General features: G+C 55.2%; 2 protein-coding genes across 3 annotated transcripts; one reads left to right on the top strand and one right to left on the bottom strand.

Annotated features, from left to right (window-relative positions):
• The first annotated feature begins 373 nt into the window (after positions 1–373).
• TMPRSS9 (transmembrane serine protease 9) lies at positions 374–24,094 on the top strand. 2 transcript variants are annotated; one of them, XM_045831813.1, is made up of 18 exons: positions 374–515; positions 3,253–3,380; positions 5,147–5,214; positions 5,320–5,499; positions 6,233–6,270; positions 8,125–8,238; positions 8,457–8,628; positions 9,398–9,672; positions 11,863–11,999; positions 12,782–13,100; positions 13,720–13,891; positions 14,523–14,794; positions 15,342–15,478; positions 16,035–16,434; positions 21,612–21,783; positions 22,518–22,783; positions 22,890–23,026; positions 23,573–24,094. In XM_045831813.1, exons 1-18 carry the CDS (start codon positions 374–376, stop codon positions 23,732–23,734), a joined length of 3,291 nt encoding a protein of 1,096 aa, XP_045687769.1. In that variant the 3' UTR covers positions 23,735–24,094. The 2 variants fall into 2 exon arrangements, with proteins under 2 accessions (XP_045687769.1, XP_045687770.1); XM_045831814.1 differs by lacking the exon at positions 5,147–5,214 and having other exon boundaries at positions 3,253–3,379; positions 5,353–5,499.
• Positions 24,095–24,245: 151 nt separating this feature from the next.
• Positions 24,246–25,292, bottom strand: TIMM13 (translocase of inner mitochondrial membrane 13). Its single transcript, XM_045831815.1, has 3 exons — positions 25,115–25,292; positions 24,963–25,031; positions 24,246–24,737 (listed from the first exon to the last, which is right to left on the bottom strand). Exons 1-3 carry the CDS (start codon positions 25,232–25,234, stop codon positions 24,639–24,641), a joined length of 288 nt encoding a protein of 95 aa, XP_045687771.1. The 5' UTR covers positions 25,235–25,292; the 3' UTR covers positions 24,246–24,638.
• Positions 25,293–26,202: the final 910 nt, after the last annotated feature.

Here is a 26,202-nt window from a genome sequence, read left to right as displayed (position 1 = left end):
AGACCCCGGAGCCCCCAGAAGGGTCATGGCCCTCCGTTTTGAGACTTCTGACCTCCAGCTGTGCAAGACAAGTCTGCACTCTGTTCTGTCTCTGGGTTTGTCACAATGTGTTACAACAGCCCCAGGAAACTCGCACACATTCTTTCTGGCAATAGACCCCACTGACCTGGGCAGGGCCCACATGCACCGCCCAGCCAGTGTGTTGGGTCCATGTTTTGGGATGTATTTGAGCAGAGTCTGTGGGTGCTGAGGGCACTGTTGACGGCCGTCCCGTCTGCACGTGATGGCTCAGGGGAAGAGAAACGCCCCAGCACTGATATTTGCCTGCTCCTTTTTTGCTGACATCCAGGTGCTGTCTGGGGGTCTGGGAGCCATGGAGCCCACTGTCGGTGAATTACAGCTCGTCCCTGGAGCAACAAAAGAAGTCCCTGCCGCGGACGCTGTGTGCTGCCGAGCGGCATTCGCCGCTGCGGTGGCCACCAGCATTGTCACCCTCACCCTGGCAGTCCTCGTGGGTAAGTGGCTGAGGGCTTGCACGGGTCCCTCCACCAGGCAATTTGCACAGTAATGCTCACACTTGGCTCAGTGGTATCCATGTGATGATCGCCAAGACAGAGGGCTGAGTGTGCAAACGTGGAATTGAAGGCTGGCCCCTCGGGTCGCCCAAGAGATAAGACTAGCCGGCCAGGTGCCCGGGCACATGCGCTGGGGTAGGTGGGCATGCAGGTGGGCAAGGTAATGCCTGCGTGTTTTGGTTTCCCACAGCTGGGTTCTTCAAGGAAGTTCTCACAGCCAGGGTGAAATGAAGACAAATAGGGTCAGGGAAATGAACTTTTTAAACGTCTTGAGAAATTTGAGAAGTATTAAAAAGTGAACAATCGTCGGTATTCCCGCCGCTCAGTGGCTCCCATTTCATACTGGCTCTCGGTAGGCATTCGCGGAACTTGAGGGAAACGTGCAGCGTGGCGCCCCATCGGTGCGTGCGGGCCTGCAGCGGTAAAATAAACGAAGGAGGTTCTTCGTATGCTTTGGGGCATGACCTACAGGCGCCTTCCATTGTGCCCCATTCCTGTGCCGCCCTACACTCCTGATGTCCGTGACGGGAGCCCCGCCCCCTGGTGGCTGTTTGGAGTCAAAGCCATTAAAATTAAATAACCTTCAGAATTAAATTCCTCAGTCCCCAGCAGCCACATTCCATGGGTGGCTCATGGCTACTATATTGGACAGTGCAGATCTAGAACATTCTGTCATCTCAGGAAGTTCTGTGGCTCTGGAACGGGCTTCCTCTTTTTAATTTTTTTCTTCTTTTTGCTATTATTACATTTGTCCCAATTTTCCTCCCTTTGCTGTCCTACCCCAGCCTCCCTCTTCCCACAGTCAATCCTCGCACCGTTGTCCATGTCCAGGGGTCCTGCCTGTATGTTCTTTGTCTAACCCCTTCACCTTGCGTCCACCAGTCCCTGCCCACCCCTCCCCCGTACAGCTGTAAGTCTGTGGAATGGCCATTCTCTGAGATAATAGATAAGGTTCTTATGGTGTGAAAGTCACATTGCTTTCATAAACTGATGATAATAAATTGCAGTTTGCAGGACAATGCTCAAAGATTTCATGTAGCAAAATAATAAGTAAGCAATTCTATTGGGTCCCCCTAATTTAAAATACATATATTTGTAGAACATCAGGAATATTTTACAGCCAGGCCCAGCTCACCAACGCCCCTAGTGGCTCCAGGCATCAAGTGCAGGAAAATGGGACTTGTGAGTCTGTGTGCCTATGTCTGTCTGTGCAGGTGTGGGTGAGTGTGCCTGTGGGGGGGGGTAGCCTTGCACCAGGGAGAGGTGGGAGCAAAGCTTTGCACCTTTATTCTAGAAGTGCAGAGACGTTTTGTGAACAAGAGATAAACACAATCTCCAGCAGGACCCCTGAAACCAAGGAAGGCTTTATGAAGGACTTGGAACTTAAATAATTTTTAAAACATTTTAAAGTTAAAAATGAAAATGTATCTCTTTCCCCATTAAGACAGCTCACCACCTCACGCTGAGGCCGTAGTTAGCCTTGGGGGCGCTGGGGGAGGGGCCGGGGCCTCTGCTGGTTCTCCAGCTTCCCCGCAGCCTGTGACTGTTTGCAGCGCGGAGACAGAAAGCCTCAGGTGGACACAGAGCATAAGCAATTCTGTCTGCGCAACCCGGAGCTCTTTTTTTTAAATTTTTAATTTCTTGAATCAGAAGATAAACCTAAAAACAAAATTTTTAGAATTGGTTTAGAATGTTTATTTTATCTATTGAATGAACAAATATCTAAATATCTGTCTAAATGAATATTTATTCAGAGAAAATAGGATTGGGACCTGGCTTTCATGATTTGTAGGGCTGCTACTGTCATTTAAAAAAAATTTGTAATTATGAACATTTTTTGCTAGGGTATCCTTTTGACAATTCCAACATATTTTCAACAGTTAGAAACATGTGTTTTCACAGTTTATCTGGTTGCTATTCTTCATTTAAAATTTTGTAAAAGATTTTATTTATTTTTAGAAAGAGGGGAAGGGAGGGAGGGAGGGCAAGAAACGTCAATGTGTGGTTGCCTCTTGAGCGCCCCCCCACTGCGGACCTGGCCCACAACCCAGGCATATACCCTGACTGGGAATTGAACTGGCAACCTTTTGGTTCACAGTCCCATGCTCAATCCACTGAGCCACACCAGCCAGGGGTAAAATTTTTATAGCTATCATTCCTTGCTAGTGTGTACTTGTGACAAAGTGCTTCTGACAGCTGGAAACACATGTTTTTTTCAGAGGGTGGTGTCCTGGGGCAGTGGTCAGAGGGTCCTGATGGCCATGGCTGTGGTCATGCCCTTGCAGTATTTGGTGCCCCCTTCCCACGGAGCAGGTGGGACTGTTGTTCCAAAGTAGAGGGAAAGAATACTGAGGTTGTTTCAGCCAATTTTGGCTGACGTTGGCTTCAGGCCCTGGCCAGGCATGTCCAGTGAGGCAAGGATGACTGGGAGCTAGTCCTGCCCTCAAGCAAAACCTGGGACCTCTAGGGCTTTGCGCTGGATCTGGGGACCTCCAGGTTGGTGACACGTGAGAACTGAAAAGGAGACAGTGTTAATAATCATTCAGGATAACCCCTGGGGAGTCAGCCCACCCACCTGTTTGTCAGGTGGCCCAGCCCCTAGGTGGTGGAGGCCTTCGAGGCTCCTTAGCTGAGCCCGGCAGTGGGCTCTCTCACGGAGCCCTGCTCTCGCCCGCAGCCTCCCTCTCTACACAGGGCGTCGATGTGGAGCACACCGCCGCGCTGCACGGGGTCCGGTATGCCCACAGCCTGCAGCAGGGGGCCTCAGACTACTACCGTGCGCTGACGCCTGCCCTGGAAATGCTGGTGAGGGGCACCGGGGAGCAAGGGGGCGAGGGGCGACCAGGGCTTCAACCAAGAGGAGCCCTCGTGCTGAGCAAGGGGAGGCCCAGGCAGGCTCCGGGTAGGAAGGCGGGACACCTGGAACAATGGGACTGGGCCGGGGCGGCCGAGGCCCGTGCACTGGAGAGTGCAGGGGAGGGCGGTGTCCGGTGGGAGTGGACTTCTGCATGGGCCACGTTTAGAGGCCATGCAGTGTCTTCCAACGGAGAAATGAGACCCCACATACACGGCTGGTGGGAACATGAGATGGGGCTGCCACTGTGGAAGTTGCTCTTAATCGGAAAGTTAAATGTAGAGTCATCCTACGATCCGGCAGTTCTGCTCCCCAGTGTCCGCCCTGGGGCAGTGGAGACTACCGTCCGTGCAGAAACCTGCACACGCACGTTCACAGCGGCAGGATTCACAACGGCCACAAAGCGGGAGCACCCTGATGTCCATCCGCCGATGAATTGATGCGCAAACGTGGTCCTTGCACGCACGGAACGTCACTCGGCTGCGCAAGGGAGGGAGCGCTGACCCTTGCCGCAGCGCGGGCGGCCCTCGAACACACGATGCTCAGTGAATTAAGTATCTGTTTTAAAATTTAAAGATGAATTGAACTAAGATGTAAAAAACGAGTTCCTCAGTGGCTCCAACCACGTTTCAAATGCTCAGTAGCCATGCGTGGATGGTGGCTGCCATACCGGGCGGAGCAGATGTAGAACATTCTGGAGATCTGTGGAGTGTGCTGGGGGCTGCTCGGGCATAGGCACAGGCAATGAGGACGTGAATTGGTGAGTCCACCACGCCAAAATACGCCCTGTCCCCACTGTTGCCACAGAGACCCAGGTTAGGGGATCCCCCTCCTTGGTTCTGGTCTTGCTCGCAAGAGATTATTTCAGACGAGAGAGAGCACACACAGTGGAAATGAGATAGCACGTTTATTTATGAAACACACTTGAGCACGAAGCTGCAACTGGGCACCCAGCCGGTCTGAGTGCCCCGGCTACTGGGATTTTAGGGGTTTATGCTCCTAGCCAGCTCCTAGTTTCCCCCTCCCCCTCCCCCCTCTCCAGACTTTGGGGTTACTGTACAGCTTCAAAGGCTTCCTTCCCCAAAGAATGGAAACGATACATAATTTCAAGGGCTCCCCTCTTCTTGCGCTATTATAGTTTGTCTTGTGATGTCACAACACAGGTTAGTCTTATCTGACCAGGATCAGAGCTCCTGAGTTAACAAGTGAGACTCGGCTCCCTCCCCGTCTCTGCCTTGGTTTGCTGTCTGTCCTGCCTGACACCCGTCAGCAGCCACTCCCCACTCCCCACCCGCCTCCAGCCCCTGGCAACCACCAGCCCGCTTTCTGTGGCTGTGCCTGTCCTGGACGTGTCACATACATGGAACCGCACACTCTGGCCTTTTGCATCTGGCATCTCTCACTGAGCATCACGTGTCCAAGGTCCATCCACGCTGTAGCGAGTGTCAGCACCTCGCTCCTTTTCATGGCTGAGTGATGTTCATTGTGTGGGTGAACCCAATTTTACCCATCTGGCAATGGAGCAGTATTTTCTATGAATAAATTTGAAAGACCCTTCCCTGTCATTATCGGGCTCTGTGAAGTCACTGCATGCATTGGGTCTAAGAGGAGGTGCTTTCCCACCCCCCTCCTCCAGCTCTCCCCCACAGGACAGGCCTCCTCGGGGACGGGTGCCTGGGCTGTGGTCTCAACTTGGCCGCTGTTGTTCCCATTGCAGTTCGTAAGCAGCTTTAGGAAGACAGCGTTGGAGGCCAGTTGCACGGGCTGCACGGTGCTAGGTTACAGGTGAGTCGGGGCCTCCCTGGGGCGAGAGACTTGGTGGACACCCGAGATGCTGGAGGGGTCCAGGGAGAGGAGCCCTCCCTCCACGAGCCTCTGCCCTCCCTGCAGGGACAGGAACTCCAGCGTCCTCGTGCATTTCCGGCTGCACTTTCTGCTACTAGCCCTGCAGTCGCTGGACCTGCGCCTGGAGCAGGAGCTCTTGCAACAGGGACTCCAAGCAAGGCTGCAGGGCCATGGCATCCCCCTGGCTGCCCACGGCACCATCGTGTCCGCCGAGCTCATAGGCAAGTAAGCAGTGGAGCCCCGCAGGAGAGGAGCTTTGAACTTGAGGTTTTGAATAATCGCTCCTCCCACGACAAGAAATCCCATGCCCGCTGCTTCCCCCTCAGTGGTATGGACCAGGTGTCCACAGCCTGTGAATGGTCCGAGTGTAACTATTTTCGCCTTTGTAGCCCACTGTGCTGCTGTTGAGACCATTCGACTCTGCTGTTATAGCAGAAAAGCAGTCCAAGACAATGTCTAAACAAATGGCCACAGCTGTGTATCAATAAAACTTTATTTACAAAAACAAGTGGTGGGCCGAATTTGGCTCATGGCTGCAGTTTGTTGATCCCTGGTACAGAAGTAAGATAAATGCTAAATTCTAAAATCTGAGGATACATCAGACTATTGTCAGAATAAAGATTGATCACCTGGACCTTGCCCTACAGGGCATTTATTGTCCCCTCCCCACCCACCCTGACACACTGGGGCCTCAACATTAGCACTGTCTAAAGAACATTCCGAGGTGGCAGAAATGTTTCATGGCTGCGCACTCCACTGCGGTAGCCACTAGTGCTGTGTGGTTGTTGAAACACTTGTCATGTGGTCAGTGAGACTTCCGTTTGGTTTCATCTTCATTGATTTAAGTTAGACTTCAAGTGGCTCCCATGGTGGACAGTGCCACTCTCTGCTTTGCTTTCAAAGAATGTCACCACTCACTGCGGGAGCTTATATCTCTTCTCCATTTCGCTGCAGGAAGCCAGAAGGGGCCACTGCCAGAAAGAGACTTGAAAGCAGGTATGTTGTGTTCCCTCTGATGAGCTCCTTGCACTCTGCCGGTTTTCTTCTGATCTTGGTCGCCAAGAGAGGGGTCCCGAGACTTGGGTCAAGGGCAGAGGAAAGGCCTGAACTCGGTGAACGCGAGTTCTGTGCACCAGCCTGGGGGAGGGGGGGCAGCTTTGCAGCCGTGTGCACACCGCGTTTGCAGATGAAGCACCCTGTTATAAAAATAGTCACGGCGATGCAAAGTACAACACGGGGATCATAGTGATGTTGTGGTAACTGCGTGTGGTGTCAGGCGGGTACTAGTCGCCACCTTGGGAATCACTGTGCAAGATGTCTAAACGTCGAGTCACTGCGCTGCACTCCTGAAGCTGATGTAATATTGTGTGTCAACTGTAACTGAAAAGTAAATTCTAAGACCTTTTAAATGTAGATGAAACACTTTGAGTTATACGTGGCCAAGCAGGATTAAGAGAAAACATTACGGGGTTGTTTTTGAGTTTTGGTTTTTATTTTATTTTTTTGAAAAGGGGTAGAAAGCTGTTGTTAAAAGAAAAACAAACAGTCTGGAGGAAAAAAGAAAAAATAAATAAATGCCACCTGGAGTCTCCTCACTTTAATATCGTAGCAACTGCCTTCCAGACAACTCCAGACACGCAGACAGATACATCCGTTCAGCTTCCCAGCAGCGGTCCTGTGAGAGGGGGTGACTCTGCCTCAGGGGACACTGGGTGATGTCTGGAGACGTCTGCAGTTGTCACAACTCAGGGGGCTCGGGCATTGAGTAGGCGGTGCCAGGGATGCTGACGAGCCCCCGACAGGGCCCAGGATGGCCCGTGATGGCCCCACAGAGAGTGACCCAGCCCCGATGGGAACTATACACTTAAAATGGTTAAAATGGGGCCCTGGCTGGTGTAGCTCAGTGGATTGAGCGTGGGGTGTGAACCAAAGTGTCGCATGTTCAATTCCCAGTCAGGGCACATGCCTGGGTTGTCGGCCATGACCCCCAGCAACCGCACATTGATGTTTCTTTCTCTCTCTCTATCTCCCTCTCTTCCCTCTCTAAAAATAAATAAATAAATAAAATCTTTTTAAAAATGGTTAAAATGGCAAATTTTATGTTGTGTATTTAACCACAATTAAAAAATTTTAATTGTACCTATTTCTTACTTTTTTATTTTTTACATTTTATTTATTAATTTGAGAGAGAGAGAGAGTGCACACAATGATTTGTTGTTCCACTCACTGGCGCATTCATTGCTCGGTTCTCGTGTGTGCCCTGACCCCAGGTCAAACCCGCAGCCTTGGCACAGCAGGACGATGCACTAACCGACTGAGCTCCTTGGCCTGGGCTATTCCTTACTCTTAAAACACGGGTCCTAGTGCCCTGGCTGGTGTGGCTTAGTGGGCTGAGCGCCAGCCTGCGAACTGAAAGATCACTGGTGCGATTCCCAGTCAGGGCACAGGCCTGGCTGGCAGGCCAGGCCCCCAGTGGGGGGCGCACGAAAGGCAACTACACTTCGATGTTACTGTCCCTTTCTCCCTCCTTTCTCCTGTCTCTAAAAATAAATATATAAAATTTTTTAGAAAGATACAAAGTAAAATAAACATGGGCCCTGGAAATGTGGAGCTACGCACAGGGCCCACGTGCACTCCGCTGCCCAGCCCGGCCTTGGTGCTGGCTGACATTCCGTGTGGTCTGGTCTCCGTGCTGAGTTTGAGGACACCGCTTCAGAACCACTCAGAGATGAGCCAGCGGGCAGGAGAGGTTGTCGGCGCTGGAGGTTCCGAGCGGGAAGCGGAAGCTCGCTGCCGCTGCCGCAGGAAAGGCGGAGTGAGGTCGGGACCTCCACTCTTCTCTGCCCTCAGGTCACTGTCCGGGGAGTGCCTTCTCCTGCGACAACAGCCAGTGTGTGACCAAAGTGAACCCGGAGTGCGACGACAAAGCGGACTGCTCCGATGGATCCGACGAGGCCCACTGTGGTCAGTCGCCCATCTGGCCGGGTCTCGGGCCATGTCCCCTTCTCAGGGCCGACCGCTGGCTGTGCCCCCTGGCCCATCCTGCACAGCACAGCCAAGTGTGGGGCCGAGCGTGACCCTAAACGTGGGGGCTGTGGGGTGAGAGACCCAGCGGCAGAGGTACCGGGGCACGGCCGGTGGCCTGCCTCCTCGGGGGTCCTGGTTGCTGATCTGTCTTGCAGACTGTGGTTTGCAGCCGGGCTGGAGGACAGCGGGCAGGATCGTGGGTGGCGTGGAAGCGTCCCCTGGGGAGTTCCCGTGGCAAGTCAGCCTCCGAGAGAACAATGAGCACTTCTGCGGGGCCGCCGTCATAGGGGCCAGGTGGCTGGTGTCCGCTGCCCACTGCTTCAACGAGTGAGCCCCGCCCCCTGCCTGGGCCCCGCCTCCCCTCCACCGGAGTCGCCACTCCCCCTGGGCGCCCCGAGAGCCCCTTGGGGCTTGTTCTTTCTCTCTTTCTCTCTTTTCCTTTTCGGTTGAATCTGAATGCATTCTTTTTTAAAAAATATTTTTAAGTTGTGGTGAAGTATACGTAACATAAATGTACCACTTTAACCATTACAATTAGGTGGCATTAAGCACACTCACACCGTCCTGCCGCCATCCCCACCGTCCTTCTCCAGAACTTCCTCATCTTTCAAAACGGAACCTCTGTGCCCACTAAACACTAGTCCCCTTTCCCCTCCGCCGGCCCCCGGCTCCCACCAGCTGCTTCCTGTCCCTGTGGCTCTGACTCCTCCGGGAACCTCCTATAAGCAGAATCACACAGTGTTCGTCCCTCTGGGTCTGGCTTGCTTCACTGAGCACAACGTCCCCAAGGCTATAGAAGGCGGAGTAATTTAATGCTGCCCTGCATATATCCTATGCTGTGCCCCTTACTATTTCTCACCCTAACCAGCCCTGTTGTATCCTGTCTTTGTTTAAATTGTTGCTACTTCCCACCCCAGGGATGTTTTTGTACATTCATTATGATTTCTGACAATGTTGCTTGAAAATATCAGTCTTGATGACTAAGTTTGGGGGCACCCCTTAACATTTGCCCCCCCAGACGGCCTTGCTCTCCTGACCCCCCTCCCCAGCCCTCTCCCCGGGGGCCTGTCTGAGCTGCCGCTTTTGTGCCCCGCAGGTTCCAAGACCCCACGGAGTGGGTGGCCTACGCGGGCACGACCCAGCTCAGCGGCTTGGAGGCCAGCACGGTGCGGGCCCGCGTGGCCCAAATCCTCACGCACCCCTCCTACAACCCAGACACGGCCGACTTCGACGTGGCGGTGCTCCGGCTGGGCAGCCCTCTGCCCTTCAGCAGGCACGTCCAGCCCGTGTGCCTGCCGGCTGCCACTCACGTCTTCCCGCCCAGGAAGAAGTGTCTGATCTCCGGCTGGGGCTACCTCAAGGAGGACTTCCGTAAGCACCCCAACCCACCGGGCTGCCAGGAGGGAACTTAGCCGCACAGTCCTCCTTAGTGGCCCACGTGCTGATGACATTCATGTGGAATCCCCTCGGCACAGGTGGGAAAGGTGTGCCCACTTGCCGACAGGCACAGAGTGGCGAGACACTTGAGCTGAGGACAAGAGTCTTCTCATTTGAGGTGGGACAAGGTGAAGCCCTGCCTTCTTGTTTCAGCTCAGCTGCCAGCTGGGGTCCTTTTCATGGTACATGTGCTGCCAGGTTTTTTGGTTTTTTAGGTGGAGTTTTTTTGTGTGTTTTTTTTTTCATTTGTGTGCTTTTGCGGCTGATTCTGCTGTCCCTAGCACAGAGCGGCAGTGCTCCCTGTTGTTGCAGAGTGCAGGAAGGCTGGCATGTGCCTCGGGTGGAAAACAGGTGTGGGGTGAGCGTTGTTCAGGCGTGAGTCACAGCCCTGTTGACCTCGAGTTCGGTGTAACGAATGGACTGTGTTCTCAGCAGGAGACAGGGCTATGGATACTTACGAGAAAGGAAAGGGGAGGTTGATTACAGAAGGGAGGCATTGCCGTCAGTGCAGATGACATGACTAGTGATGCCGATTCTAACGAATGTTTTTAATCATCAGTCCAGCAGCTAATCAGTCCTGTACTCATAGTGTCTGCTTTCTTTTTATCTTTGCAAACAGTTCTTTGGGACACAGGGTTGCCCTAGGCCCTAGTCCAAAGGTTATTTCGCCCTGTTTTTTAATGTACTAATAAAACTTTATTTATAAAAGCAAGCAATGGAAATTCAATTAAAAATAAATAAATAAAAAACAGAGCAGTGGCCATGCCTGGCCTGAGAGCTGCAGCCACTGACTCCCACCCTAAGTCACAGGAGAGGTCGGGGGACAGGACGCTCCAGGCGGCTACCTCGCCCTGGGCTCACGTTCCAGGGTCTGAGGTACGAGGCGGGCCAGGCAGCTCCTCTGGGATGGCAGCTCCTACTCCATTTTAAAGTGGCTCCATCTTGTTTGGACAAGTGCATATTAAATAAGGCGTCCTGAAACAAAAGCACATGAACACCGGGTTACGTGTCAATCGCTGGAGGAAGACGTGGTGACAGTGTCTCCCAGGGGCCTCCCCTGTGTTTCCCCGGGAACGGTAGTTCCGTGTCCCCGAGTCCAGTGTCCTCGTGCCTCCCGGGAGCAGAACCGCTCCAGCCGTGAGAACCAGCTGCGACTGGGCGGTGACACGTGCTGGGACGGGCTCCCACAGGGTGGTGCAAGGAGACGAACAGGGGTGGGAGGGACAGCTTTGGGGAAGGGCCCAGGATGGTGACGCCTCCGCTAAGACCTAGCTGACGGGTGAGGCAAACCTCAGCCCACAGTGCAGACCCGCACATGCAGCAGGACTCCGCTCAGGGCCTCCACGTCTGTGCCGCCCACTGCGGGGGCTGCCAGCCCAGGAAGCACGACCAGTGCAACCGAGAAACTGAGTTTTACATTTTATTTCACTTGAATGCGTTTAAGTAGCCATATGTGGTCACTGGCTACTCTGCTGGACACAGCCATTCTAGGGGCAGTAAATACTAAATGGATAAGTGAGAGGTGGTAATGAGTGCACTGGGGAGAATAACCGGGATGGGGATGGGAGCAACCCATCTGCGATCTCAAATAGGGAGGTCAGGAGAGGGCTCTTTAAGGAAGAAGGCAAAGGAGGAGGGCAAGCAGATTCCAGGGCGACAATCATGCTAGGCAGCTGGAACAGGATGTGCAGAGGCCCTGGGGTAGGTGCTTCAGTCTTGGGCATTTGGACTGAGCCAGGGGGAGCACGCCCTGGAGGGTTTGAGGGAGAAAAAGGGTATAATCTGATTTGATGTTTACCCACAATGGCACTGGCTGCGGGGTTAAGGGGAGATCCCAGCAGGGCGGGACCAGAGTAACGGCAGAGCAGGTAAGGGAGGGGAGACGTGGAGCCCAGTCTTGGGCTGTTCACCTGATATCTCTTGGCTGTCTGGGTGGAGAGTGTTATTAACGGGCATTTGCAAAGTGTTCACTCTTTGCTAGTTTCTGAGGCTGGTGCTGCAGCATCACTGCTTGCAGCTGGGGAAACTGAGGCATGGAGAAGCAATGTTCTTTAGCATCCCAGCTCAGGGCCACTGCCAGGGACCCTGGAACGCTCACCCCCCTCGCCTCTCCCGTCTGGGCAGTGATCAAGCCAGAGACGCTGCAGAAAGCCACTGTGGAGCTGCTGGACCAGGGCCTGTGCGCCGGCCTGTACGGCAGCTCCCTCACCGACCGCATGGTGTGTGCCGGCTACCTGGATGGCAAGGTGGATTCTTGCCAGGTGAGCCCCGGTGTCCTCGGGGACCTCAGACGACACCCCGCCCACGGAGGCCGGCTGGGAAAGGCCCTCCGGTTTCTGCCCCAGGCTCCCTCTTCCCAGAAGGGGGAGTCCTTACTGTTTCCAGTCCCCCACCAGGAGGTCCCCTGCTTGGTTTCTAGCACAGCTCTGGATTTCCTTCTTTGCAGTTCCTATTTTTGCGCTCATTTCTAAGGCCTGGCGGGCGGGGAGAGACTGCTGCATGTGCTCAGGCTGCCGGCCAACACTGGAGCCCGGAGGGATGGGAAACAGTGAGAGCGCTCGCGTGTGTTTGGGAATGTCAAGCTCCAGGTGGGCTAGGTGCGAGGAGAGGGCAAAGAGTCAAAGACAGGCAAAGTGAGGGCACATCGGGCCCTGCAGGGCAATGCCGCAGCAGCTGGGGAGCTGCCTGGAGGCTCCAGCAGTGCAGCCACGCTGTCACCCTAAGCAAGGGGTGACACTGTCGAAGATCTAGTGAGATTAGGAGAGGAGGGGTGCTGCTGATTGGGGTTCAGTTTTTAACTGTTTGTGGTGGAACTGGAAAAGATCTTAAAGGTCCCGTAGTCCAACTGTGCTATTTTATTTTTACAAAAGAGGAAACTGAGGTTCTGAGAGGTGAATTATCGGCCCACATTTCCTCCATGCGCAGGTGCACTTTCCCCCAGCCCTCCGCCGCCCCAGAGTGTTCTCTGACCCTGCAGCTCTGGGACTTGGCTGGGCTGAGGTAGGAGCCCTGACACCTACTGAGGGTGGCCTTTGTCTCCTAGGGTGATTCGGGAGGCCCCCTGGTCTGCGAGGAGCCCTCCGGCAGGTTCTTCCTGGCCGGCATCGTGAGCTGGGGCATCGGCTGTGCGGAAGCCCGGCGTCCGGGGGTCTATGCCCGCGTGACCAGACTTCGAGACTGGATCCTGGAGGCGGTTGCTATGGCAAGCAAGCCTCTGGTTCCCACAGTGGCCCCTGCCCCTGCCACCCCCAGCACCACCTGGCCCACCAGCCCCAAGAGCTGGATGGTTGACACCCCCACCAAACCCACCATGACCCCCAGCTCTGCGCCTCTTGACGCAGTGACCACCTCTAAGGCACAAGGTATTTCCTGGGGACACAGCAAACTGGGTGTCTGCCCCCCGCAGGGTCAGATCGAGCGGTGTTGGCCTCTGGAGGCACATTCCGCAGCCTTCACTGTGTGGTTTCTGAGGACCCAGGTGCAGTCCCAGCCCAGGTCCCCTTCACGGCCCCACAAACCCGCAGCTCTCTGAGCCCATCAGAACTCTGCTTCACATGAACGTCCCTGCACCCCCAGCCCCTCCCACCTTCTGTAACAACTGGACTCTCCCTTTGCTTGGGCAGCCCCCCACAGCACGGTTCTGGTGTGCTGGCTCCCTGCTTGCAGCAAGCCCCTAAAACCCGACCTTGGGGGTCTCGGGTCTGTGTCTGGCAGGACTTACGCTGATGGGGCCAGGGCTCTCTGCACTCAGACCCTCTCGTTGGCCCATCTCCCCGGCTGGGCCACACACTCACTGTGAGACCTTAGGATGCTAGGTAGACTGTCCTACCTGTAAGCCTCAGTTTCTCCATCTGTATGATGGGAATGGTTTGCCCCAGCCCAGCCAGAACCAGGAGGCTGTGCCCTGATGTCTCGAGCTCCCTGTGGGCCCAGGCACCTGAGGGCCAAGGGTCCCGGACTCTCTTCTTCGTCCCCTCACAGAGTGCGGTGCCAGGCCAGCGATGGAGAAGCCCACGCGGATCGTGGGCGGGTTTGGAGCTGCCTCGGGGGAGGTGCCCTGGCAGGCCAGCCTGAAGGAGGGTTCCAGGCACTTCTGCGGAGCCACTGTGGTGGGAGACCGCTGGCTGCTGTCGGCGGCCCACTGCTTCAACCAGTAAGACCGGCCTCCGCCCAGGAGGACTGCTCGGTGCCCCCACCCTCCCTGGGTCCCCTACCCCCAGCCCCATCAAATCCCTGTGTGTTCAGAACCAGTTGTGACCAACGTGTGGCCATCTGTGCACTGGGGCGGCCACAGCAGAGGCAACCCCCCCACCCCCCCGTCCCACCCCAGCAACACCACCCCAGCGTCTGGATGTCTGATTGCAAACGAGGGGTGGGGAGCGTTGAGCGGTGTGGGCCCTGGGGGAGCCTCTCGAAGCTGAGCCTGGGCTGCAGCTTCTGGGAGGATAAGCGGTCAAGCTGGTCTTGGGGAATAGGGGCTAACGGGGGAGGGGACGAGGGCTCCCTCCCCTTAGCTGCACAGCTGGGCGGCATTGACCTTTGAGGGTCATAAAGCTGTAGGGGCCTCTCTTGCTGCGAGGCCAGCTGCCTCTTGTTACAGACGAGGAAATGAAGCCCAAAGGAGCTCCCTGCCTTGCCCCTGGTCCCCCAGCCTGGGACTGCTCTGGGGGAGCAGCCACATGGCCCCCTCCACCCTCCTGGTGCCATGGTGCCAGAATCTGGGCCCTGCAGCTCTGCCTGGCTTCCTGGGGCAGCCGGGTGTCTGAGTGGCCCCTTGTCGGCAGCACGAAGGTGGAGCTGGTGCAGGCCCACCTGGGCACTGTGTCTCTCATGGGCATCGGCGGGAGCCCGGTGAAGGTGGGGCTCAAGAGGGCAGTGCTGCACCCCCGGTACAACCCCAGCATCCTAGACTTTGACGTGGCCCTCCTGGAGCTGTCCTGGCCCCTGGTCTTCAACAAGTACATCCAGCCCGTCTGCCTGCCCCTGGCCATCCAGAAGTTCCCCGTGGGCCGAAAGTGCATGATCTCCGGGTGGGGTAACACGCAGGAGGGAAATGGTGAGTCCCCGGCGGCGTCTCTGCCCCCACTGCCTGCAGTGCCCTGGCCTCCGCATTCCTCCAGGGCTCGCGGACTCCAGCCGCCGGCCGGATGCAGCAGGTTCTGATCAATGAAATTTTATGGGTGTACAGCCGTGCCCATTTGTTTACGGATGGCCCGTGGAGGCTTTCCTGCTACCAAAGCAGGGCTGGGCAGCCCCGATGGAGACTGACCTGTAAACAGAAAATAGTTACTCTTTGGCCCTTCCTAGAAAAAGTTTCAGACCCTTGTGCTATACCCTTTAGAGCTCCCAAGAGTTAATGCTTCCTCCAGAAACTGATGGTCTCCCTGCAGCTCACCCAAGGTGTTAGGGAATCTGTGTGGGGACAGTGGCAATATCTTAGGGCTTCAAGTTGGGATTCTGGGTTCCACCTCCCTTGTGCTATGTGACTCAGTTTCCCTGCAAACTGTGAGCCTCAAGGGGACGGGGCCTTTAAGAGCTAAATCAGACATTGAATGGTGATCACTCTGTGTCATTGGTGGGGGGGGATCTCATTTTCCTGGCAGCAACGAAGCCAGACACTCTACAGCGAGCGTCCGTGGGCATCATAGACCAGAAGGCATGCAGCGCCCTCTACAACTTCTCGCTCACGGACAGGATGCTGTGTGCCGGCTTCCTGGAGGGCAAGGTCGACTCCTGCCAGGTAGCATTCAGAGGGGGCTGGGCGGGGTTCAGATGCGGCGGCCACACCGTTCCACCTGGCAGTGCTACTTGTACAGACTCAAGGGTAGAAGGAAAAGGATTTCCAGTGCAGGGAAAATCAGGAGATGAACAAAGTGTCTTTAAATGTGTAATTTAGAGAAATTATATTATGCACAAGCAGAAGATGAGGTAGCAGTTTGAGAGTAGGTGGTAGACATATACAAAATGTATACATACTTAAATATATCTTTACACACGTATTTTAAATCATACTTTATATGCACACATATTTAAAAGATGCATAATGTATAGTAACTGAAAAATGGCTAATCAGATCAGTACACATCTGACCACAACGTCCAGCAGGAGCCCCTCCTGGGGAGGTGGGCCCTGGGCATGAGGGCGGGGCTGCGCCAGTCCCCGGCCCCGTGTCCCCACACCACATCCCCCTGCTCTCCCGATGGGCCTCGCCCACCGTGGGGATGCGGGGGTCCTGGCAGTGTCCTCTGCAGCGTGGCGCCCGATGATCACAGCCAGCCCTATTCCCTTCTCTTTAGGGTGACTCCGGGGGCCCCCTGGCCTGCGAGGAGACCCCTGGAGTGTTCTATCTGGCGGGGATTGTCAGCTGGGGGGTTGGCTGTGCTCAGGCCAAGAAACCCGGCGTGTACACTCGGATCACCAGCCTGAAGGGCTGGATCCTGGACATCATGTCCTCCCATCCCCTCTCCCCACCTGCCCCCTCCACCACGAGGACACCTGTCACCACCATTCATGTCCCCAGGACAGTGGCTGGCCTCCCGGTCCTGGGGGTCACAGCCAGCAAACCCACCTTCTGGACCACCGGCAGAGCAACCAGCCCACCTGCCAACAGGACCACCACTGCCATGAGCACCACTGCTAGGGGACAGACGCCACTTCCAAACATCTCGGGGACCACCAAGGACTCCCAGCTGCCAGGTACTGGGAGGGATGAGGTGACACACGTGGGTGGCAGGGATCCTGTATCAGTCCATCAGGGCTGCTGTCACAACCCCCCACAGGCTGAGGGGCTTAAGGTACAGACAGTTACTGTCTCTCAGTCCCAAGCCTCTCTCCTTGGCCTGGAGGCAGCTGTCTTCTCCCCGTGTCTTCACATGGTCATCCCTCTGAGTGTCTGCAGAAAGACCCCAGTCATATGGGATTAGGACCCACACCAATGACCTCATTTTACCATAATTATTTCTTTGAAGGCCCTATCTCCAAATGCAGTCGTATTCTGACTGCCTGGAGTGTGGGGCTTTAACTGTGGATTTTGCAGGACACAAGTCAGCCCATCATCATCCTGGCAGGACACAGACGCTGATTGGGCAGACCTGCGCCCTCTAGTGGCAAATGCCTTGACCTGCATATCCTGTCTGCTCCTATTTTATTATTTTTTTGAAATATATTTTATTGATTATGCTATTACAGTTGTCCCATTTCCCCTCCTTCACTCCCCTCCACCCTGAACACCCCCTCTCACCCACATAACCCCCTTTAGTTCATGTCCATGTGTCATAAGTTCTTTGGCTTCCACATTTCCCATACCATTCTTGCCCTCCCCCTACTTTTTCCCTACCATCTATGCTACTTATTCTCTGTACCTTTTCCCTCTCTCTCCCCCTCCCACTCCCCTATTGCTAACCCTCCATGTGATCTCTGTTTCTGTGGTTCTGTTTCTGTTCTAGTAGTTTGCTTAGTTTGTTTTTGTTTTTGTTTTAGGTGTAGTTGTTAATAATTGTGAGTTTGCTGTCATTTTATTGTACATGTTTTTTATCTTCTTTTTCTTAGATAAGTCTCTTTAACATTTCATAAAATAAGGGCTTGGTAATGATGAACTCCTTTAACTTGACCTTATCTGAGAAGCACTTTATCTGCCCTTCCATTCTAAATGAAAGCTGTGCTGGATAGAGCAGTCTTGGATGTAGGTCCTTGCCTTTCATGACTTGGAATACTTCTTTCCAGCCCCTTCTTGCCTGTAAGGTCTCTTTTGAGAAATCAGCTGACAGTCTGATGGGAACTCCTTTGTAGGTAACTGTCTCCTTTTCTCTTACTGATTTTAAGATTCTCTCCTTATCTGTCATCTTGGCTAATGTAATTATGATGTGCCTTGGTGTATTCCTCCTTGGGTCCAACTTCTTTGGGACACTCTGAGCTTCTTGGACTTCCTGGAAGTTTATTTTCTTTGCTAGATTGAAGAAGTTCTGCTTTATTATTTGTTCAAATAAGTTTTCCACTTGTTGCTCTTCCTCTTCTCCTTCTGGTACCCCTATAATTCAGATATTGGAACATTTGAAGATGTCCTGGAGGTTCCTAAGCCTCTCCTCATTTTTTTGAATTCTTATTTCTTCATTCTTTTCTGTTTGGTTGTTTCTTTCTTCCTTCTGGTCCACTCCATTGATTTGAGTCCCAGTTTCCATCCCATCACTATCAGTTCCCTGTGCATTTTCCTTTATTTAACTTAGCGTAGCCTTCATTTTTTCATTTAATTTGCAACCAAATTCAACCAATTCTGTGGGCATCCTGATTACCAGTGTTTTGAACTGTGCATCTGATAGGTTAGCTATCTCTTTGTCACTTAGTTGTATTTTTTCTGGAGCTTTGATCTGTTCTTTCATTTGGGTCATTTTTTTTTTGTCTTGATGTGCCTCTTACGTAGTGAGGGGCGGAGCCTTAGGTGTTCACCAGGGCGGGGCAACCCAGGTTGCTTTGTTGTGATGCTGTTTGTGGGGGAGGGGTCCGAGAGGGAACAATGGTGCTTGCTCCACTCTCTGCCGGATTTCAGTCCCTTCCCCCACTTCCCACAAGCAAACTGGACCCTTCTGGTGCTGATTCCCGGGTGGGTGGGTTTGTGTACATTCTAGGACCCTGTGGGTCTCTCCAACGAACTCTTTTGTGAGGCTGGGAGTCTCTCCCTGCATCTGAACCCCCACAGGTGTTTTCAGTCAGTGGTTTGGGGCTTTATTTCCTGGTGCTGGGACCCTGGGTTGCGCAGTCTGTCTTGCTCCCCAGTTTTGCCTGGTTTATCTGCACGTGAATGTGAGACAGCCAGGTCCACTAGCTGCCTTGCATGCCGGTGCCCCTCTACAATCCACCACCTTACTGGGTCTACCAGCCACTGCTTTTTTTTTTCTTTGCCATGACCCCTCTCTGCCAGACTCCGCCCCTCCTACTGGTCTGGATGAATGTTTCTTCCTTAACTCCTTGGTTGTCGGACTTCCATACAGTTCAATTTTCTGTCAGTACTGGTTGTTATTTTGTTTCTAAGTTTTTGTTGTCCTTATTTTGGTTGTGTGAGGAGGCACAGTGTGTCTACCTACGCCTCCATCTTGGCCAAAAGTCCTATCTGCTCCTATTTTAAAACAGAAATTTCAGGGGCACCAAGGTGCATCGCTTGGGAAGATGGGGGTTTGGGAGAGGGGGCCCCCATGAGGGCAGTTCTCCGTCCACTCATTTCGTGCTCATAAAGCCCTCCCCTGATCCAGGCCTCGTGCTAAGCTCAGGTGCAGCAGGGAACCAGAAAGTTGACATTTTTTTTAAGATTTTATTTATTTATATTTAGAGACGGGAAGGGAGAGAGAAAGAGAGGGAAAGAAACATCAATGTGTGGTTGCCTCTCATGCATACCACACTGGAAACCTGGCCTGCAACCCAGGCATGTGTCCTGACTGGGAATTGAACTGGTGATCCTTTGGTTCTCAAGCCAGCACTCAATCCACTGAGCCACATAAGCCAGGGCAACAAACTCTTAACAGAATGGCACATAGCTAGGAATGAAAGGAAGGCAAAGCAGGAGCCCAAAACATGAGCCCCAGGTTGGCTGATCTCCCAGCTTCCATTATAGGCTGAGGGGGTGTCTAACTGGCCAGTAGAGACACTGAGAGACAAAGTACCCCTGAGATTTTTCTACTTGCGTCTAAAATGCTGAGTTTACTTTTGTTAACTATTAATCAGAACTATATGAGCCCTGGCTGGTGCAGCTCAGTGGATTGAGTACTGGCTGCAAACCAAAGGGTCTCTAAAAATGAATAAATGAAATTAAAAAAAGAAACCTGTATGAAATTGCTGTATTTGTAGGTAAAAAATAAAGCCCCATCAAATACAGGCAATTTCATATGGCTCAAGCTAAGACTAAGTCAGCAGAGACAGCTGTAGTGCCCGGGGGACCAGACATGACACGGGATGCGCCAGGTGGACCCTGTGTTAGTGAGCCCGCCCATCGCCCAGGCGGACGTGACTCTGATGCTCTCTCATCCAGGTTCTGGGAGAACCTTCCCATGTCTGGGCTGCTTTCATTCAGGTGGGGCGGTGGGGGGTGGGGGGAGGCAGGGACCAAGCTGCTCCTAGGAGGCTCCTGAAGGGCAGATTCTGGGCACACAGCTGCTGGTCCGTGCAGGATGCACCCACCTCCTTCCCACTGCAGACTTTCCCAGAACTCCCCACTGTCCTGAGGCCCCGGTCGTCCTCACGGTGACTCCTGACAGAGACTGATCCAGGGAGACTTTGCTTCCCCATTCCTCTGTCATCAGCCCCTCCCTGGGCCTCTCCTAGGTCCGCACTGTCCTTCAGGTCAGGGGTGGGTGGGGTGTGTGTGCATAACCTAACCCCATTACAGAGATGTGAGGGGAACTACCCACAATCCCACTGCCCTATCATATCCTTCAGGACATGTCACAAGGGTTCTTACCCTTTCTCCCTGCACATGTCACCCAGTGCCCTGGATCCAACAGCTTGAGTCATCCAGACGCAGAACTAAACCCACAAAGTCAAGTTTATGGGCTCTTTGCAACAAGGCAGCTAATATACCAGAGGAACCAGGGGTGGTTTGCCAAACAAAGCAAGTCATTCAGAAGTCAGGATCTGGGGGTGGAGTGGGGTATAGGTGACCTTGAGATGATGCAGAGTTTTCATGGGCTCAGACCAAAGCAGACCATGGGTCAAGGGCCTGGACGTGGGTGTGGAGGGCGACGAAGATCTGGGTTCTGTCTCCTTAGAAACCACAGTTCAGACAGAGGTGACAGAACCTCCTTATCTGAACCTTGCACCTCGACTGGAAATTGAGGCAGTTCCAGTGACTTACGCCCTGCAGGCCCGAGGGGACCTTTCCTTCACAGCATTTTCGTCAGTCTGGGCTCAGGGCACAGGCTTTCCAGCAGGGCCACTCAGAACTCGGGTGTTTGTACTGCACAGCGCTAGCGGTTCTTGGGAGAAACACTTTCTTGTCAGCTCCCCGACCAGCTTTATCTGGGTCCAGCCTCTGGCCTGATGATTTTCACTTTTTCAGTAGCTATGTGCTGCGAATTCTTCACTTGGGGACCCAGAGGTGGAGGAAGGCTCTGAAATGGCAGGCACGGTCCACTGTGAGGGCAGGTTCTCCAGGAAAGGGGCTGCAGCTTCTGTCAGATTCCCCAGGCCTCCTGGTCCTGGGCAAGGTCCCGACGGTGTCAGGAGGCTAGAGGCAGTGGGGCTAGCAGGGATGGGGCAGGTGGCCTCTTGCCTCCCCCTTTCTTCTTCCAGCAGAGTGAGGCCGGGGCAGGCGGGCCTTTCCTGAATCGGGAGGGCAGGACAGGCCGCTGGGTGGTGGGAGAGTGGCTGGGGAAGGGGCCGACTCCGGGGTGGAAGGTGTCCTGTGGGAGTCCAGTGGGTAGGAAGTACCCCGATGGGTGATGATGGGTCCCTGCAGCACCTTGTTGAAACCACCCTTGTGCTTTCTACACCTGTGTTCCGAGGGTGTGCTTTGTGCCAGGAGTGGGGGCGGTGTCACAGCTCAAGGGCATCTGGGAAGACAAGCTAGCACAGGAGCGAGTGGGACGTGGCAGGGGTCTCCTGGGCAGTGCCACGGGCCAGCAGGAAGCCTGGCTCCCAGGGGACTGAGAGATGCCCGGGAAGGGGTGGGGGGCGGGGGGCACTACCATGGCCCCGATGCCTACGGGAAACATTTGAATGCATTTCAAACATTTGGGAAAAGCCCACAAGAGACGCATTTGTAGGACCAAGCACCAAGTGCAGTGTTTCTTTGTGCGGAGTTTTTTCGAGGTTGGTCCCGCACCCCACTTAAGGGGTGGCGCAAGAGACACCTTTAATCCTCTCGATGAGCCGCACCTACTCCCCTACAGGCTGCGGCCTGGCGCCAGTGGCCCCGCTGACCAGGATCGTGGGCGGCAGCGCCGCGGGCCTTGGGGAGTGGCCTTGGCAGGTGAGCCTATGGCTGCGGCGCAGGGAGCACCGCTGCGGGGCTGTGCTGGTGGCGGAGCGGTGGCTGCTGTCTGCTGCGCACTGCTTCGACGTGTGAGTCTAGCCTGCCTTGTCCCCTGCCCTTCGGTGGTTCACCAGGACACTGTGGCCCAAAACTTACTATCCTGCTTCTGAACCTTTGCCTGGAATGCCCCCACTCCCCACAACTGGGACCCACTGCCACCCCTGCTCTGTGCGCCCACACACCACATGGGGCTGCGGGCACCTAGTCCACCGCCCCCCCCCCCGGCCTCCCTACTCCCTGGGAACCACAGCCTCGCCCAGCCCAGGGCCAGGCTTGCTGCCGACATGGGGTCTCCATCCCCCAAAGGCTACACACTGGGGAGCCCCCTTGGTGGCAGGCTGCTCGGTAGGGTGGACCAGGCCAAGGGTCCTGCTGTCCCAGAGATGCCCAGTTCTCGGGTGTGTGGCGGCAGAGGGAATGGGCAAGGGGGGGGGGGCAGGGGGCCCTCTGGGCACCAGGGCCCTAATATTGGGCAAAAATTGGGGTATTTTGTGGTGTCACCTCATTGCCCTGGGCACATTTCAGGCACAGGCACCCCTCCCCACTGTCCTAGGGGGAAAGAAGGGCTCAACCCCATTCCAGATGAGTCACCCAGGGCCCGGAGAGGTCGAATACCCTGCCCAAGGTCCCTCCCTGGCTGACCCCCTGGGGCACAGGCAAGGACGTGGCCAGAGCTCTACTGGGCAGAGTCCAGAGGAGCCCCAGGGGGATGGGAACAGAGCGCAGGGATCCAGGCCAATGCCTGTCCCTGCGCCCCCCACAGCTACGGGGACCCCAAGCAGTGGGTGGCCTTCCTGGGCACACCATTCCTGAGTGGCGCCGACGGGCAGCTGGAGCGTGTGGCTCGAATCTACAAGCACCCCTTCTACAACCTCTACACACTCGACTACGACGTGGCGCTGCTGGAGTTGGCGGGGCCCGTGCACCACGGCCGCCTGGTACGGCCCATCTGCCTGCCTGAGCCTACGCCCCGGCCCCCCGACGGGGCCCGCTGCGTCATCACCGGCTGGGGGTCGGTGCGCGAGGGAGGTAGGAGAGTCCTGTAGGGACCCTGCACTCGGGGTTAGTGCTCTGCGGGCATCAGGAAGGCCTCCAGCTCAGTCCCACGTGGCCCCACCCTCCGTCCCACCCGCAGGTTCCATGGCGCGGCAGCTGCAGAAAGCTGCAGTGCGCCTCCTCAGCGAGCAGGCCTGCCGCCGGTACTACCCAGTGCAGATCAGCAGCCGCATGCTGTGTGCCGGCTTCCCGCAGGGTGGCGTGGACAGCTGTTCGGTGAGCGCAATTTAAAACTGAAATGAAGGCTATGCCAGGCACCAGGTCCCATCCATCTGGCGAGGAGGTCAAGATTCTCTTCGCTCTAAAGCCCAACCAGAGGCCCTTCTGTGGTGCAAACTTAAGCTGATCAAGCAGGGAACCTTTTCTGCCTCAGAGGTTTCAGTGGACCAGCACGTATCAGGCATCCATCACCAGCCAGTGCTCCCCTACCACCACACCCTCACCACGGCCCTGCAGGGGAGGGGTGGGAACAGGCTGCAGTGTGAGGCCCCGTTCTGCTAGGGAACCACACTAGTGGGTGTCCATGAATGTCTGCCAGCCAGACCAGTGGCTTGTCCTAGCACTGAGCCTGCTTCTGAAACAAAAACAGTGAGGCTCACAGGGGCAGCCATCCACCTGGGGTCACACAGGGAACCCATGTGACATTCCTGTGGTTGCCAGTCACCAGCATGTGCAGACCAGGCCAGCCCTTCCTTGGCCCCAGGGCTACGACTGGGGAGACGCTGGCCTGTTCTGAGCACCTTCCCTCTCTCCTCCCTTCAGGGTGATGCTGGGGGACCCCTGGCCTGCAGGGAGCCCTCTGGCCGGTGGGTGCTAACTGGGGTCACCAGCTGGGGCTACGGCTGCGGGCGGCCCCACTTCCCAGGTGTTTATACCCGGGTGACTGCCGTGAGAGGCTGGATCACACAGAACATCCAGGAGTGACACCCCATGGCTGCCCAGGCCTGGAAGGAGAGTTGTGAAGGCAGTAGGAACCAATCAGCCACCAGGCAGCCACCAGTCCAAGAAGGGGAGTCCAGTCCGGGTGGTAGGCAGCAGTGCTACGGGTAGCAGAGTACAGTTTTACTGTATATTTTGTTCCAATAAAAAGCCCCTTGTCCCTAGCCTACTGGCTCAGCACCTCCATATTACAGCAGAACAACTTGCCTGCGCATCACTCAGCGCCCAGAGATGGGATGAAGGATGTGGGGGTAGCAAGGCCTCCCAGGGAGAGGGCAGCCCCCACACCCACAGCCCCGTGTTTGGGGCTCAGATTTCAGCCTCATCCTCAAGGCTCCCTTTTGTGTAAACACATTCCTGTCATCCAGGGAACCCAGTAGCAAGTACCAAGGGGAAAAATGGGGGTAAGGGCAAAGACTGAGCCTCACTCAGTCTAGGCAGGGGACTCAGGTACCACAAAGGCCTCCACTGCAGGGAAGACACAAAGGGCTCTCTCTAGCCCTCCTTCATCAATTTATTTCTCAGCCCACCCCCGTGAGGTCACAGCTCGGGTGGGATCTAACAATACCCACCCCACCCCCAGGTCCACAGGAGAATTCTATGGCCAGGGCTTGAGGATGACCCGGGCACACCAAGGGAGATGCCACTGGGCTGCCAGCACTTTGGAAAGGTCCACAGCCCCCAAGTTCCCAACTACACTCGCTGGCAGGAGGTGGGTTGGACGCAGGGGGGCGGGTAAGAATCCCCAGTGTCCCAGCACCAGTCTCGTCCTCATAAACCAGAGGCAGGCAGCACGCACACGCCGGCCCCCACCTCACAAAGCACATTTATGGAAATCGAACACGGGTGGGGATGGCCCGCTGGCCTGGCCAGGCCCAGAAAATCCTGGTCACATGTTGGCTCGTTCTCGCTGCAGCCGCGAGTTGTAGGCGCGGGATACGGTGTTCCAGGCATCCATGTAGCGATCCATGCACATGGCGATGCATTTCTGCAGGCAGGGAGGGCATGCGGCTCAGCTCTGGGCCAACATAGACACACACCTGACACACACGGACAGACACACCCCACCCCCCTACCCCCAGGGCTGCGGGCAGCGGACTGCACATGCGCAGCAGTCCCACCGCACCATCCCCCCCCACCCCTTAGTCCGTGCATGCGCAGAGACCCCTCGCCGGTTCCCGCTGGCGACCCACCGGGACCCCAAGGGTCTCACCTGTTCCGAATTGTCCAGGGAGCCCCCAGGCTTCCCGATGCACTTCCGGAAGCATTTGTCTGTCATCCTCTGTGGGGACATGCGAACCCTCAGCCGCGACACCCGCCCCTTGGCGGACCCCGCCGCCCTCGGCCCCCGGCCCGACTCCGGACCTGCAGCAGCTCCTGCGCGTTGGCCACAGCGATCTGCACCTTCACCTGCTCCATGATGAGCCCCGGGTCCAGCTTGCCGCCGCCCGAGCCCCCGAAATCCGAGCCGAAGCCACCCTCCATGGCCCCACAAAGTTAACCAGCCACTACCGCGTGCGCCGACCCGTACCTGCGCCGGAAGTCAACCGCTCAAGGCTCCGCGGGAAATGGAGTCCGGGCGTGCTGGAGGCGGGGCAATGGGCCGCACCACCCACAAGCCCGCCATTACAATGGGATCTGATACCCGGTGTTCAGATTCCAGCATCTCCACTGCGGAGGGAGCTGTCGGCTTCCACCTGCTGCAGGGCAAGGTTAGGAAATGGAGTCTGCCTGCACCTGCCAGTGGGTCTTTTTTTTTTTTTAAGTGTTTGTGGGTCTTAAACACTTCTAAACCTAGAGAAGAAATATACCTGCAAGGACTCCTTGTGCTTAGAATTCATAACCAATTTAGCAGCCATTGCTTACAGGGTCCACTCACCCACATTGCATTTTAGGGAAAAGCTTCGGAGTGAGTGCCCAGCCTTGTTGACACTATTTCGAATGTCCCCCCCCCCCCCCAATTTGCTCTCCTCCACCCAGCCCCTGCCTCACGCCACCCTTCCCTCTGGCCATCACCACACTGTTGTCTGAGTCGGTGGGTTATGTATACGTGTTCTTTGGCTGATCCCTTCACCTGCTCTCATCCATTCCCCCCTCCGCTCCCTTCTGACAGCTGTCAGTCTGTTTTGTGTATCTATGCCTCTGTTTCTATTTTGTTCATCAGTTTATTTTGTTCATTAGATTTCCCATGTGAGATCATGTGATGTTTGTCTTTCTCTGACTGGCTTATTTCACTTAGTGTAATAACCTCCAGATTCATCCATGCTGTTGCAAAAGGTAAGATTTTCTTCTTTTTAATGATGACATAGTATTCCATTGTGTAAATGTACGACAGCTTTTTTATTCACTCCTTGACTGATAGGCATTTGGGCCGCTTCCAGACCTTGGCTGCTGTGAACATAGGAGTGTATACATTGTTGAATTGGTGTTTGGGATTCTTAGGATATATTCCC

Source organism: Phyllostomus hastatus, unplaced genomic scaffold (assembly GCF_019186645.2).
Source record: "Phyllostomus hastatus isolate PE091 unplaced genomic scaffold, TTU_PhHast_1.1 phas_contig_159, whole genome shotgun sequence".
NCBI lineage: Eukaryota > Metazoa > Chordata > Mammalia > Chiroptera > Phyllostomidae > Phyllostomus > Phyllostomus hastatus.
Note: the sequence above shows the minus strand (reverse complement) of the source record. Positions and strands in the feature narration are given on the sequence as shown.

What these genes read in the sequence shown, in the direction of transcription:
- TMPRSS9 (XM_045831813.1), top strand. Translation starts at nt 374, where the DNA reads ATGGAGCCCACTGTCGGTGAATTACAGCTCGTCCCTGGAGCAACAAAA. An exon ending in CACCCTGGCAGTCCTCGTGG is followed by an intron (nt 516 to 3,252) that starts GTAAGTGGCTGA and finishes TCTCGCCCGCAG; the next exon opens with CCTCCCTCTCTACACAGGGC. An exon ending in AGAAAGAGACTTGAAAGCAG is followed by an intron (nt 6,271 to 8,124) that starts GTATGTTGTGTT and finishes CTCTGCCCTCAG; the next exon opens with GTCACTGTCCGGGGAGTGCC.
- TIMM13 (XM_045831815.1), bottom strand. Translation starts at nt 25,234, where the DNA reads ATGGAGGGTGGCTTCGGCTCGGATTTCGGGGGCTCGGGCGGCGGCAAG. An exon ending in ACGCGCAGGAGCTGCTGCAG is followed by an intron (nt 25,032 to 25,114) that starts GTCCGGAGTCGG and finishes ATGTCCCCACAG; the next exon opens with AGGATGACAGACAAATGCTT. An exon ending in CCCTGGACAATTCGGAACAG is followed by an intron (nt 24,738 to 24,962) that starts GTGAGACCCTTG and finishes CCCTGCCTGCAG; the next exon opens with AAATGCATCGCCATGTGCAT.